This window comes from Gossypium hirsutum, chromosome D05, assembly GCF_007990345.1.
Source record: "Gossypium hirsutum isolate 1008001.06 chromosome D05, Gossypium_hirsutum_v2.1, whole genome shotgun sequence".
Taxonomy (NCBI): Eukaryota; Viridiplantae; Streptophyta; class Magnoliopsida; order Malvales; family Malvaceae; genus Gossypium; species Gossypium hirsutum.
The window spans coordinates 1,955,880-1,974,302 of NC_053441.1; the positions used below are offsets into that span (position 1 = coordinate 1,955,880).

At 39.2% G+C, this 18,423-nt stretch overlaps 2 protein-coding genes across 7 annotated transcripts; both read right to left on the bottom strand.

Moving 5' to 3' along the window:
- Window positions 1–14,061, bottom strand: LOC107907420 (dnaJ homolog subfamily C GRV2). 6 transcript variants are annotated; one of them, XM_041093072.1, is made up of 23 exons: window positions 13,278–14,061; window positions 12,357–12,590; window positions 11,366–11,453; window positions 11,018–11,226; window positions 10,597–10,698; window positions 10,461–10,523; window positions 8,135–10,348; window positions 7,594–7,953; window positions 6,901–7,041; window positions 6,621–6,723; window positions 6,331–6,536; window positions 5,179–5,670; window positions 4,836–5,059; window positions 4,387–4,731; window positions 3,425–3,719; window positions 2,919–3,350; window positions 2,504–2,849; window positions 2,080–2,423; window positions 1,547–2,005; window positions 1,188–1,312; window positions 833–956; window positions 665–733; window positions 1–500 (listed from the first exon to the last, which is right to left on the bottom strand). In XM_041093072.1, exons 1-23 carry the CDS (start codon window positions 13,692–13,694, stop codon window positions 297–299), a joined length of 7,596 nt encoding a protein of 2,531 aa, XP_040949006.1. In that variant the 5' UTR covers window positions 13,695–14,061; the 3' UTR covers window positions 1–296. The 6 variants fall into 6 exon arrangements, with proteins under 6 accessions (XP_040949006.1, XP_016690282.2, XP_040949007.1 ...); XM_016834793.2 differs by having other exon boundaries at window positions 6,331–6,723; XM_041093073.1 differs by lacking the exon at window positions 12,357–12,590 and having other exon boundaries at window positions 6,331–6,723; window positions 13,278–14,060.
- Window positions 14,062–14,432: 371 nt separating this feature from the next.
- Window positions 14,433–17,901, bottom strand: LOC107907419 (uncharacterized). Its single transcript, XM_016834792.2, has 4 exons — window positions 16,662–17,901; window positions 16,185–16,409; window positions 15,408–15,499; window positions 14,433–15,272 (listed from the first exon to the last, which is right to left on the bottom strand). Exons 1-4 carry the CDS (start codon window positions 17,766–17,768, stop codon window positions 14,603–14,605), a joined length of 2,094 nt encoding a protein of 697 aa, XP_016690281.2. The 5' UTR covers window positions 17,769–17,901; the 3' UTR covers window positions 14,433–14,602.
- Window positions 17,902–18,423: the final 522 nt, after the last annotated feature.

The window sequence follows — 18,423 nt, forward strand, 5'->3', positions numbered from 1 at the left end:
TTAAAACAATCACTCGACCCTTGAGCAAGGTATTAGATTAATTTTATGAGCCAAAACAGAGCAATAATCAGCAGTTATGATGAACACACAGAAGTAAATCACCTCAATCATTTATAGTCAATTTACAAACAACTGAAAATTTTCTTTATAAGGGGAAAAAATGAATGCTTCCTCTACTCAAAATATATCATCTATAATTTTAACAACGAAAATTGCAAGCACCACTTTGGTTGAGAGAGCGGGGTGAAATTTAACTGTACAATCAACTATACAAATGTGTCATGTTAAGCCTTCAACTATGAAAGCTGATCCTCACTTCCGTTTAAATCAGAAACCTTTGAAGCCGGTGATCTTGCCTGTGAAGTTTGTGATGGGGCTGTGAGGGCGTAAGTGAGTCTAGATGAAGGATTCTCAATTAGACCAGCAATTCCAGCTGCAGCAGATTGAGCATTTGAAGGAAGGAAAAGGTCATGTTTTTGATCTTTGTAAGCACTCCAAACCTGCAGGACGGATGGAATAATGAATAACAGCTAAGAGAGGAGATATGCATACACTATGAGTGAACGAATAATAGACGAGAAATGCCTCAAAACTGTCAATAAAGTGTCCATTTTTAGAGGTTCATAAAACTCTTTCTCTGTAGAAAGCATGTTTGAGGACTTACATTAGACGAATTCAATATCTCACGGACTTTAACCCAATGAGCCCCTTCAGTTGCAAATGCATGCAAAACCTGTGTCAACAAATTTAAAAACATAACAATAGCATTGATGGTAAGCTAGAATCGGTCGTAGGTGAAGTGAAAGTTAGCCAAGAATGACTGTAGTCTAACCTCAATTGCAAGCACCCTGCCAATAGATGCTTCCGATTCATTCCATTTCATCCGAGAGCAAAATCCACTTCTTCCTCCAGCTCTCCAATCAAGAAGTCCCAGAAGAACTTCAACCAGACCAACCCTGCATTATTTAAGATTTGTAACATCATAAACAACAGAACAGAGTTTGAATGATAACACGATATGAACCTCCTACACCTAAGCAAATCTACGATCATCCAGTACATATTAATATATGAACCAAAAATAGAAGTCATCAAGAATGGTGGAATTCTTAGAAATTTCTTCTACTAAGAAGAGAAGATTATGCGTTTTTGTGAGTTTACTTTTAGCTTTTATTCACATTACTTACTTAAGTCCTTGAGCAACAAGTGCATCCCTAGCTCGATTACCAGCACCAACAAGACGTTTTAGTGTTTCCAGCGCTAGAATGCTTCCCCCTTGCCATCCTATAGCTTTCATTAGAAGTGGAACAACCTGCAAAAACATTTTATTGGGTAAATAGGAGCATAGAAAATTTCAAAGACAGAATATTAGTACACAAGCTAAACAACCCAACCTCCTTGCCCGTAAAAAGATTTTCAAAGCAGATTAAAGAACAAGGAAACACCATGTAACCAATTACAATGACGAATGCATGAAACTAAAAGGAATATAGAGGCAACAAAAACAAAAAGAACATAATACATAGGCAGCTGTTAGAACACGTACTTGAGGTGTTCCAACACTTGTTGCAGCCATGGCTTCAGCACATATTGTACTGGCAGCAAGCTGATGCAGAACCCGCAAACAACTAAGTCGCACAAGTTCTTGTGGAGTTTGTGAAGGTTGCTCATCAGGTTCATATGCTAGGCCTTCCATACTATTGCCATCTTTCATCTCACCTAATGACATAGTTTCTCGTTTTCCTTCAAACGCCACAGCAGCAACAAGTTTAGGCACATACCCAAGATAACCAACATGGTCTGCAAGTGCAGGGTGCACTCGCAATAATGAAACCAAAGCAGCAGAAAGAAGCAAAGGAAGCCCAGAGTCCACAGATTGTGACTCATAATGAGTGGCAGCAATAGAAGACAAGTACTGGTCCAGAAGCCCTTCCAGGAATCTCTTGGGATTTCTAAGAGGGAATTTGGGATCTTTAAGGAATAACCTGACATAGATCCCACCAACCTGCATTGATTGTGAAATTAGTTCACCAGCAAATAACAAATAGAAAATTAGATAAAGAATATGTCACATAATACCTGTGGTTCATCTCTCATCTCCTGCTGCGAAGAAGGTTGCTCAGGTACATCCCAGTCAATGACACGGCCTTTTGTTTGTTCATGGTATAGATTTGATACCATAGTAGCAATTTGTGCAGACAAAGAAGCTGCCATGGCTGGTGTCCATACGAGTTCTGGTGTTTCTGTATTCTGCTCAAGGGCAGACACAACAGCTTCACCAGGGCCATCCCTTATGATTGATACTAGGCCATCCGGAAAAAACCTTGCTAATGTTATGGCAACTCTAGGTCCATGCATTGGCTGCGCGACAAGCTTACCCAATAAAGAGGCTGCTGCCGCTCTTTGCTGCAAGGGTATTTCTTCTGCACATATCCATTTCTGACATCACTAAGATGGTTCTTCTAAAAGAAAAGAATTGAAAAAGTGGGGAAGACATCATTACCTTGTAAAGGCAAGAGAAGTGCAAGAATGTAAACAATACCGCCATGCTTGGCAGCTGCCCAAGCAAGTTCAGGCGTGCTTGCCAAAGCATAGAGAACATGAAGTGCCCCTTCTCTGCAAGCCGGGGCAGAGTGGAGCATTTGCAGCAAAAGAAGAAGATTAGACCCGTCTGCAACCATGGCCTCTGAGGAAGAAGCATATGCAGTCAAGAGAGAGAGAATCTTCAGGCAAAGCTGAGGAATGTTGCTTTCTGGAGCAACAGGCACAGAAAAGCATTCAAAAATTGGCAATAGCTTCTCTTTAGTAGAAAATATGGAAGCCAAATTTGAATGCGTGCTCAGCAAGTTCTGAGAAAGAAAAAAGTTGTCAGAAACATTAAATTCTTTATAACCTAGAACACACAAGATAATAATTACCTTAAGTGACTTAAGTCCAAATTGAAGGTTCTTAATCATCAGATTTTCTTCCTTATCTTTCACATCAGATGTGGCCATAGAGTCATCAGGAACTTGCTGCTCGTTTACTGATGTACCAGTTGTGTCACTCTGATGTTCATCAGACTTAGGGGATGAGATGTTGATATTAAGTGTTTCCCGAACATTGTGAACTAGAAAAGCTATAAAACCAATCAAAGCCACACAGAATGCTTCTGGTTCACTGATCTCCAAGTCAGGTTGATTATTATAAACCCTCAAATAAACATTGCCAACAAAAAGTTCCTTTGAAAGCGCTTCATAGCCAAAGATATGAGAATCTTTCAGGTCATATGAACCGTCTGGACCCAGGCTAGCACGTTGCTGATCCACAAATTTAAGCAGTTCCGCTCGAGTTGCAGAGTTCCAGATGATCTATGATAAAGAATTTATGAGACTAAGAATATCAAGGTAACTAAGATGAGACAACATAAAAGCACATTGTTTACCTCTGGTGACTCCAAGTTTGAGTTCAACTTGGACAGTAGGTCTTTTGGTACTTGATCTCTCAACATACTGGCAAGTTTTGGAGTTAGTAAAGCTCTGAGCGCATTGACAACAGGTGCATTATAAGGTGTTGAGCTCTCGTCACTGCATAACCCACTAAGCCTAGATAAAGCCTGAGATGCGCGTATAGCATGCATGTTTTTTGCAATTTGAACACGAGCACCAACACCATGCGACTTTGACGTATCAGAATCCTCTGCAGTTGAGTCATACTGAAGCAACAATGGCAAAAGGTACCTTAAGAAACCACATTAACAGAAAAAGAGATTAATCAAGTTATAAACTTACAGACTTAATATATATGATTTCCAAACAATTTAATATCAAATCTGAAACTTGTTAACAAACAAGTAGAACTGTAAAGAATAACAGCTTCAACAGCAATAAAGCCAAACTGATAAAGGTAAAAGCAGTTATCTGAAACTCAGCTTCCACTATGTCTTTTCTTCCATAGCCAGTAGAAAATGTAAAAAATGAGGATGAAGCAGGAAAAAAGAAGCAAAATTCTAATAAGTTTATTACAATAGAAATGCATAAGGAAACTAATCGCACCAAAAAGATGAATACATAGCCCATATATTAAATGTTCATCCACGAAAGAACAAAAGGCCTATAATATTTTACATTGAAGAGAATGTTCCTGAACTTTTCAGTGTACTTGACTTCAAGCAAAAGACAATAGTAATAAAAAGGCAGCTATATATATAATGGAACGCCTAAACAGAGTTTCACAGCAGATGAAAAGAAATTTTTTTGAATAGGTTAGCTACATAAAAGACTAAGAATAGATTAAATATTAGCCACGCTAAAATATGGCCACAGAAAATTTGACTAACAGTGTTCCAAACATGCATGAAATTCATGATACAAAAAAGGATTGGATAGTAAAGATGAGCCAATTTACCATAGCACTCCATCCTTTATGAAGGCATCTTGCAAATCAGAGGACACAGAAACATGAGCAATAGTCTGGAGGGAAGCATCAAGAGCTGCAGGCACAAGCTCAAGTTCAGTGCAGTGCACTATGTCCTCAACAAGTCCAGAAAGCTCAAGCATCTCATCCCTAGCAGTCTCAAACTGACTCAGAACAGAAAAGGTTCGTATCACATTGGTAACGATGATAGCAGATGGTTCATTTGCAGTAGTAGTCGGTTGAACTACACACATGCAACGAGAGAGAAGTGTCGCTAGAAGTTTTATCCCACCATCTCTAACAAGTTCTTCACCATTCAATGAGGAAGATGCACACCTAACATTAAAATAAAAAACATGCAAAGGGATGAAATCTCTAAGTCAAATTTAACTACTAAAACCAAAGTTACATCAGTATGTATTTGTAAGAAGAGGATCTACGTAAGCCAAACAAGCTCTGATGCCGTGACAAGAAGAGGTGCTCTCTCAGAGGAAAGAAAATTGTTATCTTCTTTGTCAACAGTTACTGCACTGAGCAACATGGGATAACCAGCATATTTAAATGGTACCAGTACATCTCCATATCGTCTGTACAAGATGCATTGTCCTTTCAACAAAAGCAACAACCTCCAAGGCTGGGGACCTTGCAAACCTTGCATAGTGGCCTATATAAAGAGAAAAGATATGGTAACTCATTTTGGAAATCAAAGAGTGTTTGAGGGTAAATTATTCAAATTTATTTCATGCAAGTTAGTACGCACTGAGCTCAAGACCAAACATCTACCTGAATTCGTTCATAAGCCCTCTGTACAGCAAGAAATTTCTCCCTCCCTTCAGGGTTTTTGTCAGGATGGTATTTCATTGCAAGTTTCCTATACTGTCTCTTAAGCTCTTCATCAAGGTTTTCAATTTGTTTGGATATGGTAGATATCTCTTCTGTCACCTTGTGAGAATACTTCTGATCAGCAACATCACTGGATACATCGCCCAAGGTAATCTCTAAGATTTTGCAAGCTTCTTCCTCAGAAAGATCCATTGGTTTCCGTGTCAACTCTTCTCGCCACATTACTAGCAAGGACTGTAGAAACTCTACATGCTCAACAATTGGCCAACTTGGAAAACGGATCTCATCACATAAATTTTGAAGATAATAACGGTGACACCACATTTCATCTCTAAGCTCTGGATAAGTAACTGGTGGCATAGGAGCATAATCATATAAAGAATGACAGTGTTGTGACAGCTGCTGGGGGAAATCACCAAGATGCTGCAAAACCTTCGGAAAGAAATAAAAAAAGCATCAAATGCAGGTTTCCCAACTAGTAGTAGTAAGTAGAAGTGCAACTTTATCCTAACTAATTGGCCTCAGGAGATATTATCTTCTAGCAATAGTTTGACTAAGTAGTTTCCACTCATCTATTTACATATTTCTGAACACAGTAAGGTTTGTGTGTTCAGAAAACCATAAGCTGCAAAGGAGAAGGATTAACTCCTTGGGAAAAAAGGGATATCTGTCTCTCTCTCTCTCTCAAACACACACACACACAGATAAAGACAGCCACAGAAAGAATTCAGGAAAAAGACAAAAATCATCATATATCATCTCATCCAGTTGTTACACTTCAGTTTCTAAGATTATAATATTCTTCAGACACCTAATTGAAAATTTCTCAATAAATTATAAACCTGCTAATGCTATTTCTTTAATATTATAAACAATTGATGTGAAAATTGATCAAATAAGGCATCAAGCTATCTAATTTTTCACTATCTATACGCTGATATTCTTAAATTTCATATGGGCACCTAAAAAGTTCCTAGCTCCACCCATCAGCGTAATTTCTGGATGTGAAAGTGCAGAGTACGCTTAATATAATTTTAGAAAAATTATTTCTGCTCTCGCAGATCACTATAGCAAATTAAAAGAATGAGTCACCTGACAAATCAGATTTTCTGCTCGCATTTTATGTGTCCAAATGATCTCAGGAGTATCAGAGTCGGAAACCATTGCTGCAGCAAATGCAAGAGGGCCACTACGCTCTAAAACGTACAGTAGAGATTCAGGCAGAAGTCCACCTAATACACTACGTTTAGCAAGGGGTAATGAAGAGGAAACTGCAGCTTCTTCTCCACCATGAAAAGCTTGAAGTAAATGGGTTACTGAGAAGAGTTGTGCAATAGAAAAGAGGTTGGCTCCAGCGTATGCCAGGGCAAAATAAAATGCACCTGTGCTATACAGACGCATCATGGCCTTTGGATTTCTGGTAACAATAGCCTTCAGCAACGCAGCAGCAGCCTCAACAATACTTGGCTCCCCAGACAGCATAGCCTTTCAAGGAAAAAGAATAGACACAACTTTACAAGTAAAAAACTTCAGAGGTAGACTGTAGTACTATTTATTAACAACAGCGACTGCTAAAAATCTTTGCTAAAAAACTTAAAATGTCATTGTGAAACTATTTGCAATATCAGCAAGGCACGACTAAATTATCAAGTAAAATGGCACCTGGGCTATATGTGGAATGCAACGAGGACTTGACAGAATCCTTTTTACCCTTGGAGTAGGGGTGACCATTTCACCAGCATCATCTAAGTCTGAATGTGCAGAAACCATGCTATGTAACACAGAAAGTGCAGCCTCTCCTACCTGCAAATAGGATTGTCAATTAGAAGCCATCAAGAAAGGGTAAAGGTAAGGTTGGACCTTTAGTGATGTCTATGATTATAAGACCACAGGAAAACCAACGCTTAACGGATGTGGCATGATACTGCTTAACAGTTTGTTTGTGCCACAAAATTTGTTTGATCATGCTTTTCCAATGTTCCCAAACCATTAAACTGTGCTCAAAGATACATCACTTGGGAAATGAAATGCAAGAAACAGACAAGTATTGCCTCTTTAACAATGCCTTAGATGAGTCCAATACAAAATTTCAGACGCTAAGTTCTTTAAACTAGAGATGATGAAACCCAAACATGATTCAGTATACCAAATTGCGCAAAGTATGTCCAAAAAAGGGAACAAAAAACTCAAAAGGTAATCACAATTATGAAGAAATCCAGATTTTCAAGTATTAACAAGGAATGATAAGAAGAGTTCGACTCATTAATAGACCAAAGTTATCACTGTTTATGCATGATACAAAAGCAGTTCTGCAAGTAATATAATGCAGATCAGCATGACATTGAGAGAAAATACCTGAGTTGGTGTAAGGACAGGAACCCGACCAGATAGTGCCCAACGAAGCTCACGAATATCTCGTAACCTCTTCCAGTCTACCATCCCAGAAGCCCAGCACCTTGTTGTCCAATCAATAGCATTCTTTGACCACAACCTTCTGATAGCATCCTTCTCCAAAGGTCCAACCTCTTCATCTTTGTCAGAATACATCCATTCCTTTAGTGGCTCCATAAAAGCAGTAGCAGCTATCAAATTTGATTGCAAAGGGATGGCAGTCCTCTCTGAAGCTTCATGAACCACTGTTAGCAAATCAACGGCTAGTACGCACCCTCCCACCAAAACACAAGATTCCACATTAGGTAAAACCTTCATCAAAACCTGCCCGTATGTAAACACAGAGTTGCTATTAGTTTGAAATTTATCAGGAGTTAAAACCAAATCAATTTTTGACAAAGTTCAAGCCCACTCCATCTCTTGGCTCTTATCACAATTTTAAATAGAAACTCTTACTGTTTGAAATATGTATCAGTATCAAACCTAAATACTTTAGTAAAGATACCTTCAAAAGAAGAAGTAGACGGTGTCTCAAAGTTCTATCATCTGTTCTGTCCAAGAGAACTGTAATATGTGCAGTCCCTTCAAAAGGGCCTATTGTATTGCAATGGTGTTCATACACAATTGACATAGCCCTTGCACAAAGCTCCCTAACTGAAGAGCCTCCACCTCCTCCAAAACCATCTAACCTTCCCACATCACACCAATCATCAGATGAACCCAGTTCATCCGGTACAGCACCACCTACTGTAAGGCCTATGTCAGCATCACATAAAAACCGGTGATAGAGTGCTCTGAAGAAAGCAACAGGATCACGAAGTGGAAAATCCTGTGCCCTGTCACTACTACCACTCTCAAGCAACAAGCGGAGATAATACTGACCAACACAAACCTCCTTGGACAAACTAGGATAACTGATCGAGAACTCAGAATAGTTCCAACAGATCCTCAGAATACTATCTTGGTCACTCATAGTCTCTACTGTAGCACATCCAGGAACAATATCTTCAGTGCGCCCCTTCTCAACATCCAACTTGTGAGCCTCAGCTTGCAAAGCCTCCCTCAGCTCTTGCCTAGTACGCTCATTCCAGATCAAATCTGCACGGTTATGATCAAGGCTAAAAGCCCGCCAGAATTCAGGCCAATTACAAAGTAGGCGACCAGAACCAACAGGTGTGTTCTCCACAACAACCTGAGCAGGTGTTGGAAGACCAGTGTTATGTGACCCAACTACATTGCTGTCAGAATCAACTGCATTTGAAGCATTTATTTCTGATGCTCCATGCACATTTGCTGATGGGACATCAGTGGAAGCTGCCATAACCAAATGGCCATTTTGAGAAATTCCTGTGCAGTAAGCATCAGTTGTCAAACTTTCCAATGAGTAAGCAGCAGAAGATTGGTTTGAAACTTGACCGGCATTAGGGTCTATGGTAGATTTCTGGTAACCAGCATTCATCTGCCTCACAGCATCACCAGCTTCAAAACTATTAACAGAAGGGAAAGGTTGCTCTTGTGATGTAATCCCCTGCCCTGTACGACCCCTCCTCTGCTGAAGTAAGCGACTCTGTCTTTTGCTGGTCAATATTCCTTCTTGAATTGAATCTTCAAGTACTCCATCAGAACGTGTGTGCAAATAAGCAACAAGTCCTGGAGGCAAAACTCTAGACAATAACTCTAGAGCTGGTTGGTAGGAATCTGCCCATAAGGCAACAAGCTGTCGACTAACCTCACGACGCTCACCATCAAAAAGGAAAAATGCATGTAATAAATGCCTCAATAGAGCACCGTCACGTAAAGCAGCCTCTCGCATTGACTCAGCAGCAATTGCATCTTCTTCTGCAATAGTACGCATTATCACGGCAACTGTTTCCCTGACACCTTCTGCAGGATGGCCAAACATAGCAAATAAACGGCGCTTCAAACCAGCTACTTGGCGCAACAGCTCAACAAAAACTGTGTACTGGGTAGTTTCACCATGTGGATCACATATCATAGCCTCCAGAACTTCAACAATAGTCATGGACAGTAAAGGCGACACAGACATTGGTTTCAATCTGTTGACAAGGATACTAACATAACCAGACTGAGAGAACAGTACAGACTTAGTATGCATAATTGTGGCATGTTGCTCCCCTTTAGAATCTGTTAGAAGATTTGTATCCCTAGGACCACCTCCAATGAGTGCTGCAACAAGCCCTGCTGCTTCAGCAGCTATACCCTGAGATCCATTTCTAAGTAAGCCCATTATTCTTCCAACGGCAGCAGGAAAAGACATAACATGAGAAGCAGCACTTTTGGAAGCTAACAATCTACGTAAACATGCAACAAAGCCCACCACTGTTGCAGCTGCTTTAGGTGAAGGAGGAGGCAAGGGAGAGGACTCCAGAGGAAGATTTGGTGTTGCTGGAAGCATTGTAATCAAGGCCATCATAGCCACCTCAGGTACTTCAATATTAGGAGGCACTCCACTATATGGAATGCATGCATTAAACTCCCTTATTCTTCGCCATAGCTTAGCTCTTGAACCAGGAATGGAACCACCTTCAGCGACAGCATCTTTGGCAGCAGCAGCCAAGTGTTTCAAATGCATGGATGCACTTTCCATATCAGCAAGAGCGAATTGTTGCCCGAATTGCAAAGTAGCTCTCCCACAAGGTGGATCAACGCGATGACCAGGCATTGTCAACCTTGGTAAAACAGGTACGGCACACTGACGCTGGATAAGTCAAAGGTCAACCAAACCACATTAACAATTTAATTTATCAAGCAATAATACATAGACAAGAAGAGCAAGTATGATACATAAAGAAAAGAAACCCTGTACCTACTTCTATTTGCAAGACATCACGAATTGCAGCAAGTAAGTTATCTCGTGAGGTGCTTGCATAGACCTGTAAGTCCCAGAATACATATTAATTGCATACGGTAGACAATTAAGCTTTCAAAAGAAAAACTTATTCTCACATGGATAGGGCACCCATCATTGAATTCAATTGCAAACATCTGGGGCTCCTCTGCAAATCGAACAAGACAGCTCACTGACGATAAAGGACGAACAATAACAGCCTGCACACATCTAAGGAAGATTCTCAGCATTTGATAAATTCTGTCAGAAAATTCCTAAAAAATGATTAAGCCTTTAACATTACCCACCTAGGTCTTGCACAATCTAAAACTTGCCTCAATGCCTCTTAGGCAGCCCCATTTCAAGGGCAATTTTCAATTATAAGCCCAATTGGAGCAATGGCTGAAGTCAATTAAGTGTTGCACAAAAAACACAATTCAACTCCTAAAGCAAGTTATGCACCAAATATTTAGCAGCTACTCAATAAGTGTGATATGCCAAATCTAAATTTTTATTAGTGGATGAAGGTCGTTAGCTTACTTCATAATTATATGGCCGCCTTTCAACAAGGGAGGCTTTTGTGAGGATGAGTTGACGAGAGACAGCATCCCCATGCTCTCCTAGTCCTCCTTTTGGACCAACACTGAAACTCAATCCAGGAACATTCAAAGTTCCATGAGCAGCTGAACGCAATCTTGTCACATACCAACCTCCGCAAGGGGTTTCTGCTGCTCCAACAGCCTCTTTGGCTGCATTTTATTTATTTATATTTGCATATTAATGAACAAAAGACCAAAATAATTACATCCAAGAAAGAGAAGCAGCAAAATGACGATAAAGAGGAAGTTAAAGACTGAAAACAAAAAGGAAGTTCTTTTATTAAATTACCTCTTTGCTTTATATACTCTGTTGCAGTGAGAGATTGTGACTTGTCTACAGAAAGTGACACTCCAACCATTGATTTAGCAGTTTTAGTCTGCAAAATTATGTTTAATTATTAATTATCAATGAAAAATATATGTTAAGCTATGAACTAGAGGGATAAGCATATACTATCCAAGATGGATCAACTTTGTTGGACAGGGAGAAATCTACAAACATTGGAAACACAAGCGCTATGGATGGAAACGTGAATTTTGGAGAATGGGTTCAGATTTGGTTTCTTATATAAATAGTGAGGGATAGACGTAAAAATTACCTGAAAACTAGTTAAACTCAATGCACCAATGTATTTGAGAAGGTATAAGCAGCTGAATTTCAAATTCCTAAATCATTAAGGCATTTGACAATTGACATCCAATATTTAGGCTCTATTTGTTTCAATGTAAAAGCTTTTACGGGAAATATTTTCAGCCTTTTCCGATGTTTGATCATGTAAAATAGGATGGTCAACGTATAAGGATTTCCAATCAACATAAAATTACTCCCTTATTACTGTATAATGTCTTACCAAATTTTTTTCCGTAAGACATTTTCCAAACTGGTAAGGCTCTGTTCACTATAACACCCCATACCCTACCCGAACATTAGGTCAAAGCACCGGGATGTTACATTCTCTACTACATTCTTAAATTATCAAATGTTTTTTTATAAACTTTCATAACTTTTCAATTTAGTCCCTTTTTGTCATAAAAGTTCAATTTTCACTAATTAATCATATTAAATCAATTTTCTTTCTTGTTACATTTAATCACATAATTTATCTCAATATCTTCTAACTACCAAATCCATGACTCTGAAAGTAATCAAGAAAGCCATGCTGAGTTCTATAACCTACATCTTTACTAATTCAAGATCCATCTCCCTTCACTCTTTCAAGTTTCAAATGCAACCAAGGCAAAAGAAATTGATGAAAGTACATTAAAGAGATCATTAGTACCAGACTTGAAATTATAGCAGAATTTGTGGTCCCTGAAGCTGCTTGAAAAGCTTTAGATTTCCTTCCATATAAAGGGCAAAGAACGAAACCACCATGATCAATGCTTTTCTTCCCATAAGCATCTGCGAGTAGAACAATGGCGGGGGAAGACATGTCTCTAAAATCTAAGCACCATCGAGGATATCCAGATTTTAAATCAATAAGTTCAACCCCAACATATGTGACCTTCAATTTCTGAACAGACAATCAGGTATTAAAATCTTGGACAGGCAATTCAATACATAAATTTGAGGTAATTAGAGAACCCAGACGGTTACAAATCAACCTGTGCATTCTGCTATTTCGAAATACACTTGATCTACAACCAGTTGATTTCAAGCACATTCTCAGAAACAACCACATCTCAATTACCAAAATCTCGGATCTCAAATTCAATAGTCAAGTCTCGATTCTTTCTCTTCTTTTTTTTCTTTCTAATACAAGCCTTGAATCTTAATATCTCCATTCTCCCACTATCAAAATGTCAATGACTCAAGTCCCAATAATTCCTAATACTCTAAAGCTACCCTAAACTAAATGACATAAGCAGTTTTAGACTAAACCTTAAACAACTAATTACTAAAAATTATAATAAGCAACTAATTAATTTAAATAAATCTCAACTTATTCAATTCTTTAAAGTTTAATCAGCTTCCTTTTTATCTTTGCATCATTCTGCCTTTATTGGAGAAAATTGATTCTCTTCTAGTTTTACAATGCCGAAATAGAAAAGCTAAAAGAACGGCAATTACATTTTAACAATAAAGCTGAGGAGAGCCAAATTCATCAAATTAGTAACTAATTTGATTAGAATTCAAATTTTAGAACTTTATGAAGTCAATAAACAAATGAAAGCGCTATACTAAATCCAGCAGAACTTACTAAGAGGATCCATTCGGCATGGTGTCCCCGTAGAAGCAACACCGGAAACTCCGCCACTGGTGCCAGCCGATTCCAACTAATTCTGTGCAATTCGGTTAAAATACTCGCGCGATACCGCGACGAAAACTTTATCGCCTTAAATTTCCCTTTTCCATCGGTCCTGACGCTCATATTAAACTCAGTAGAATTCTCATCCCTCGAGATAACTGGCATGGCGGTTTCGAAATCCCTCGAGGAATCATATGAATTCGTTACGGACAAAGTCGAGGGATCAAGTGTGATGATCGCGACGTTAGAAATGCAAAGGATTCGCTTATACCGACCGCGCCAGGAGTGCTTGATAACGAAATAACGGGCAAGGTACTCGGGCTCTTCCTGGGGAGAAGGTGCGGTGATTGAGGAATGGTGTTGGTCCATGGAGGAAGTGGGTCGGGTCGAAAGTAAGGGATGGGTTGTCACGGAGTCGATGTAGTGGAGAGGAGGAGCATTGTCAGGGTGGAGGAAGTCCCAGAGTCCCACACGAGGCGCCGAGGCAATGCAGTGACTGATTTGCCCCTAGCTTCTAACCGAATACTCGAGATCTGCCACTCCCGCCAATTTATTTTCTCTGTCTTCGCATCAATTATGTAATTCCTAAAAAGAATAAATTTAAATTCACATTAAAAGAAAGAAAAAGAAGAGATCGGACTCCTATCGCGTCGAAGTTTGAGCTTCAAAATTAATCTTTGATCAAGAAATGTTGATTAAAAGGACAAAGAAAATGAGAGAAAGGAAGAAATTAAATTGGATTGAAACAGAAAAGGAGAAGGGAGGGACAGCTTGGAGAATAGACAGCCAAAATAATTCTATTGCGGTTGGGTCGGGTCTTAGCCCAAAAACTTTTTCATCTCTTTTCCCGCTCCGGTTTGAAAATCTATTATGTTATTAGTTTAGGTTAAAATACCTAGGAGGTCCCTGCATTACAAAGACTGGGTCAAATTAGTCCCTTTATTATTGAGTGGATCAATTTAGCCCTTGTATTATCAAGTAAGTCCAATTTGTAATAGAGTTAACCTTTATGATTAAAAAATCAACTAAATATCTTAAAATTCAAGGTTAAGAAAAAGACCTTTTTCACCACCGAAGCTTCAAGTGAGAAAAAGACAAAAAACCAACTGAACAAATGTAGACAACAGCTACAATATGAATCTTGATGTACCAAAATACATGTCTGAATTAGTTACCACGCGGATCAACTTTATCCAGAAACTGAAGTAACTTAGTACAAACAAATGAACATTCTAGTTTTAAAAAAAAAACAGGAAAAACGAAAAAAGACCAATAAATCAAGATGAAGAAATATTGGAGCAATTATCAAAAGTGCTTCCAACATGTTGAATGACAAACCCATAGATTTTCCTCTTCAACTTCTCAACTTTGTCTATCAACGGTTCATCCCCGTTTGAAACTGCCTGGTCTAACCAATCATTGACCCGCTTTAACTGTGATAAAACGCCTGCAATGGAGCCACAGTCCAATGGTAATGCTTTACTACCACCACTAGATGCTGCACACTCACCGAGCATCCGGAAACCAGCATCCAATGATTCCTCGATGAAGCGAAGAAACCAAATTTCCATCTCGGATTTCAAGTTCACTGCAAATTGCACCGTCTCTTTCATTCCTTGACCACTGGTCCATATTGTAGCAGTAGGTTCCAGCTGTGGCAATGAACTAGTTTTGAGTTGGGTTTTGGACAAACTTTTCTGCAGAGCTGATGGAGATTCATTGTTTTGTGGGGTTAGAAGGGAGACTATCTCAAGATCAGTAGCCAATGCAACTTCAACCCATAGAGAAGAAGATTTGGAGGCATTGTCTGTGTTAGAATTGTGTCTAGTTGCAACAGTATCAGCAATCCCAGTATACTTCACAACATCATTATAAATCGATAAAAATTTGTCGATTGTAGGCAACGGATTCCCAGCCTTTGATTTAGAGGAGAGTTCAGAAAACATGCTGGAAAAATAAAGGGGGCACAAAATTAGGTGCAGAACAAAATATTTGTCACATCATTCATTTACATGCTAAAACATTGCAACACTTAAAACGTAATAGGCACTAGTTCATATGCATGTTAGCATGGACCCTAACCTTAAATTCCTGACAACTGACTCTGTAGCAATGGCCTCTTCCAATGCCTCTGCTGCAGCTTTGGAGGCAAGAATTCTCCTCTGCATAGCCTCCTGCATTAGGACAAGGTTAATCAATGTCAGCTACATTACAAATCAATATATCAGATAACAGTATATTTAGTTTCTGTTAAGATCCCTGTCAATCATTGGAATAATTGTTTTGATTTGTTTATCACTAATGTTGATTGTTGAGCATATCAGCATTCCACAATGATAAAATGCATACGGCATAAGTTCATAATGTCAGCATTGCAATCCTCAAGGGACCTCACTTGCATAAATTTTAAATTTAACCCTTAGGGCAAAAATAGTCAAGTTACAATAAAAATTGGACATTTTATACTTTTTAGTTTCAATGATGGTGATAAGCACTCATAAGTCATAAATGGTGATCCTAGTTCTTGTACACAATCATGGCATGTTAGCTATACGTTTATAATGAAAGTTCAATACACTGCGACGTTGGGTAGTGAATTGGTCTTATCCACCCAACATTAAAAACGAAATAAATGAAGTTAAAATCATGAGAGCATCACAAAACCTTTGTCAATTTAGACTAGAAGATAAATTAAAAAAACACAGCAACTTAAATAAGAAATTCTAATAAAACAAAAGCTGTAAAGCACTATGATAAACGGGTAGAGAACAGAAAAGCACAAAACATAAATTTATTTATTTAAAAAGTTAAAAAGAGGAGCTTGATTAGCTTCTTGATAATTCCGACACTGCCCCATACCTTTCCAAGCTTTGCAAGGTCAGCAGAAATGGTATCCCATGCAACACTGCCATCAGTCCATTTCTTTTCATGAATGGTGACTCCTGCCGCCCCATTCGCAGATGTTGCTTTCTCTGGGGCCGAACCATCTTCAGGTGAGCTAGCTTTCGTTTTCTCATTGCTAGAAGAATTTTCATCATTGGATTTCTGACTATGTACATCACTTAAACGTCTTGAAATGGCCGCCTGAAAAGAAAATAATCATGTCAAAAATCCAGAAATGAACTAGACTCAGAATTGCACATATAACTCAGATTCTATTATATAAAACTGCATTCTTAAAAGCCCACCGTGGGATATTATCAGTTGAAATGAGAACAACAAAATTCTCCCAAACTTAAATTGCATATCAACTTCAAATAAGCCCCAAATTTGTTATTCTTTTTGGGATTTGGTGATTTATTACTCAAAGCTAGCAAATTAAGTAAAATTATTTACCTGAGTCCGCAAGATTGCTTGCAGATCCGGCTTGGACTTGACAGAAGCTTTCTCCTTGTGTTCCCCTGAATCTTTCTCCAGCTGGTCATCCCAGCCTTTCCTACTACTCTTTGCCGACCCCACCAGAGCTTCGGACACTTTCGAAATCCCAGCAACAATCGTTGCCATCTTCTTCTTCGAATCCCCAACAGCCGGCGAGACCTTCAATACCCCAGACAACCTCCTCCCTGGAGAAAGCGATGCTCTACGAGCACCTGGTGATGCTTGCTTCCTTCCGTTAGGCGAAGGTTGCCTATACCTCGACGGTACTATAATAGCTGGCTCTCTCGCCACTTTCCTATTATCTTCCTTAGCTGCAACCAAGCTCGGTACCACGCATTTTGACGGTACCGGAGATGCAGATCTCTTCCCCTTCCCCGCCGGAGATGGATCTCTTTCCACAACCGCCGCATTGATCTTCTTAACAACTGAACCAGAACGTTTGGCGGTGGCCGGTGACGAAAATCTTTGCGGAGGCTTTTCTGGAACCTTGGATTCGTGTTCCAAATTTTCATTAACTTTCACATTATCTCTCGGAGCGAGAGGCTGCCTTGCTCTGGACTTCTCAGTTTTCGTATCCTTATTCTCGGTTGAAATCTGCTGTTGATCCAACTTCTTATTAGACAAGTAAACCGCAATCGGATCCACGGAGTATTCGGATTCGGAAACGGGTTGTATAACGAATTCCCTTTTGGAAGTCGAAATGCGGGCAATGAGAGGGTCAGGAGAACCAACGAAAGGGTGGCGACCTGCAATGGGACGGATGCCGGAGACACGTGGCACGGGAGAGTCAAAATGGAAGCGGTCAACGTAAACGAACTGACCTAGCTGGAGCCGGTTTGAGAGGATCAAATCCGTGTCGCGCTCAGAGAGAGAGACGTAGGTGGAGTTGAGGGAATCGGAGAGTTGAACGTAGAAGCCATGGTTGGGCCATAGGTCGGAGCCAGCGAGAGCAGGGACAATACCAATTACTTGGAGGAGAGCCGAGCGGTGGTCACCGGTGACGCGCGTCGGCGAATTCATGGATTGGAGAAGCTTTAGGAGGATTCCTGGGTTAAGTGAAGCCATAGCTAGGGTGGGAGGGATGGTAGGGTAAAGGGGAAGGGGAAGGGGGTGAGTAAAGAAGATGAAAGGAGGGGGATTCAACCGTTACGAGTTACTAGATTCAAATTTAAAAGCCCGCTAATATTATTATTTTGTTTTTTTTTCTATTGTTTGAATTCAGGTGGGACCGGGTCTCGTGACAAAGCTGAAAGCTGTACCCGACCGTTACGCATCCATCTCTGGATTTTTCTTCTTTTTGGTAAAAGTAACGTGGAAGTCCTTATAGTAATAGTCAAATTACATTTTACTCTCATTATTCAAAATATAAGTAAATTAATCCTTATGCGTTAGATCTAAAAGCAAATTAATCATTTTTGTTAAAAATTTCATCTAATTTTACTGTTAAAAATTAGCATAAAAAATAAAATAATACTATGTGTACCTTATATTGACAGACAAAAATTAATTTTTAACAGTAAAAATAAATAAATTTTTTAATAAAAAATATATTTACTATTTAGCCTAACGTATAAAAATTAATTTATCTATTTAAAAAAATTCAATCTAACTTTTAATTTAATAACTTCAAATCCTTGTTGAATTTTTATAGGTGAAGAGAACTAAGCTAAAAGGGTTACTAGAGTGCGGAGTATTAAAAGCATATCATGGCTTAGCACGT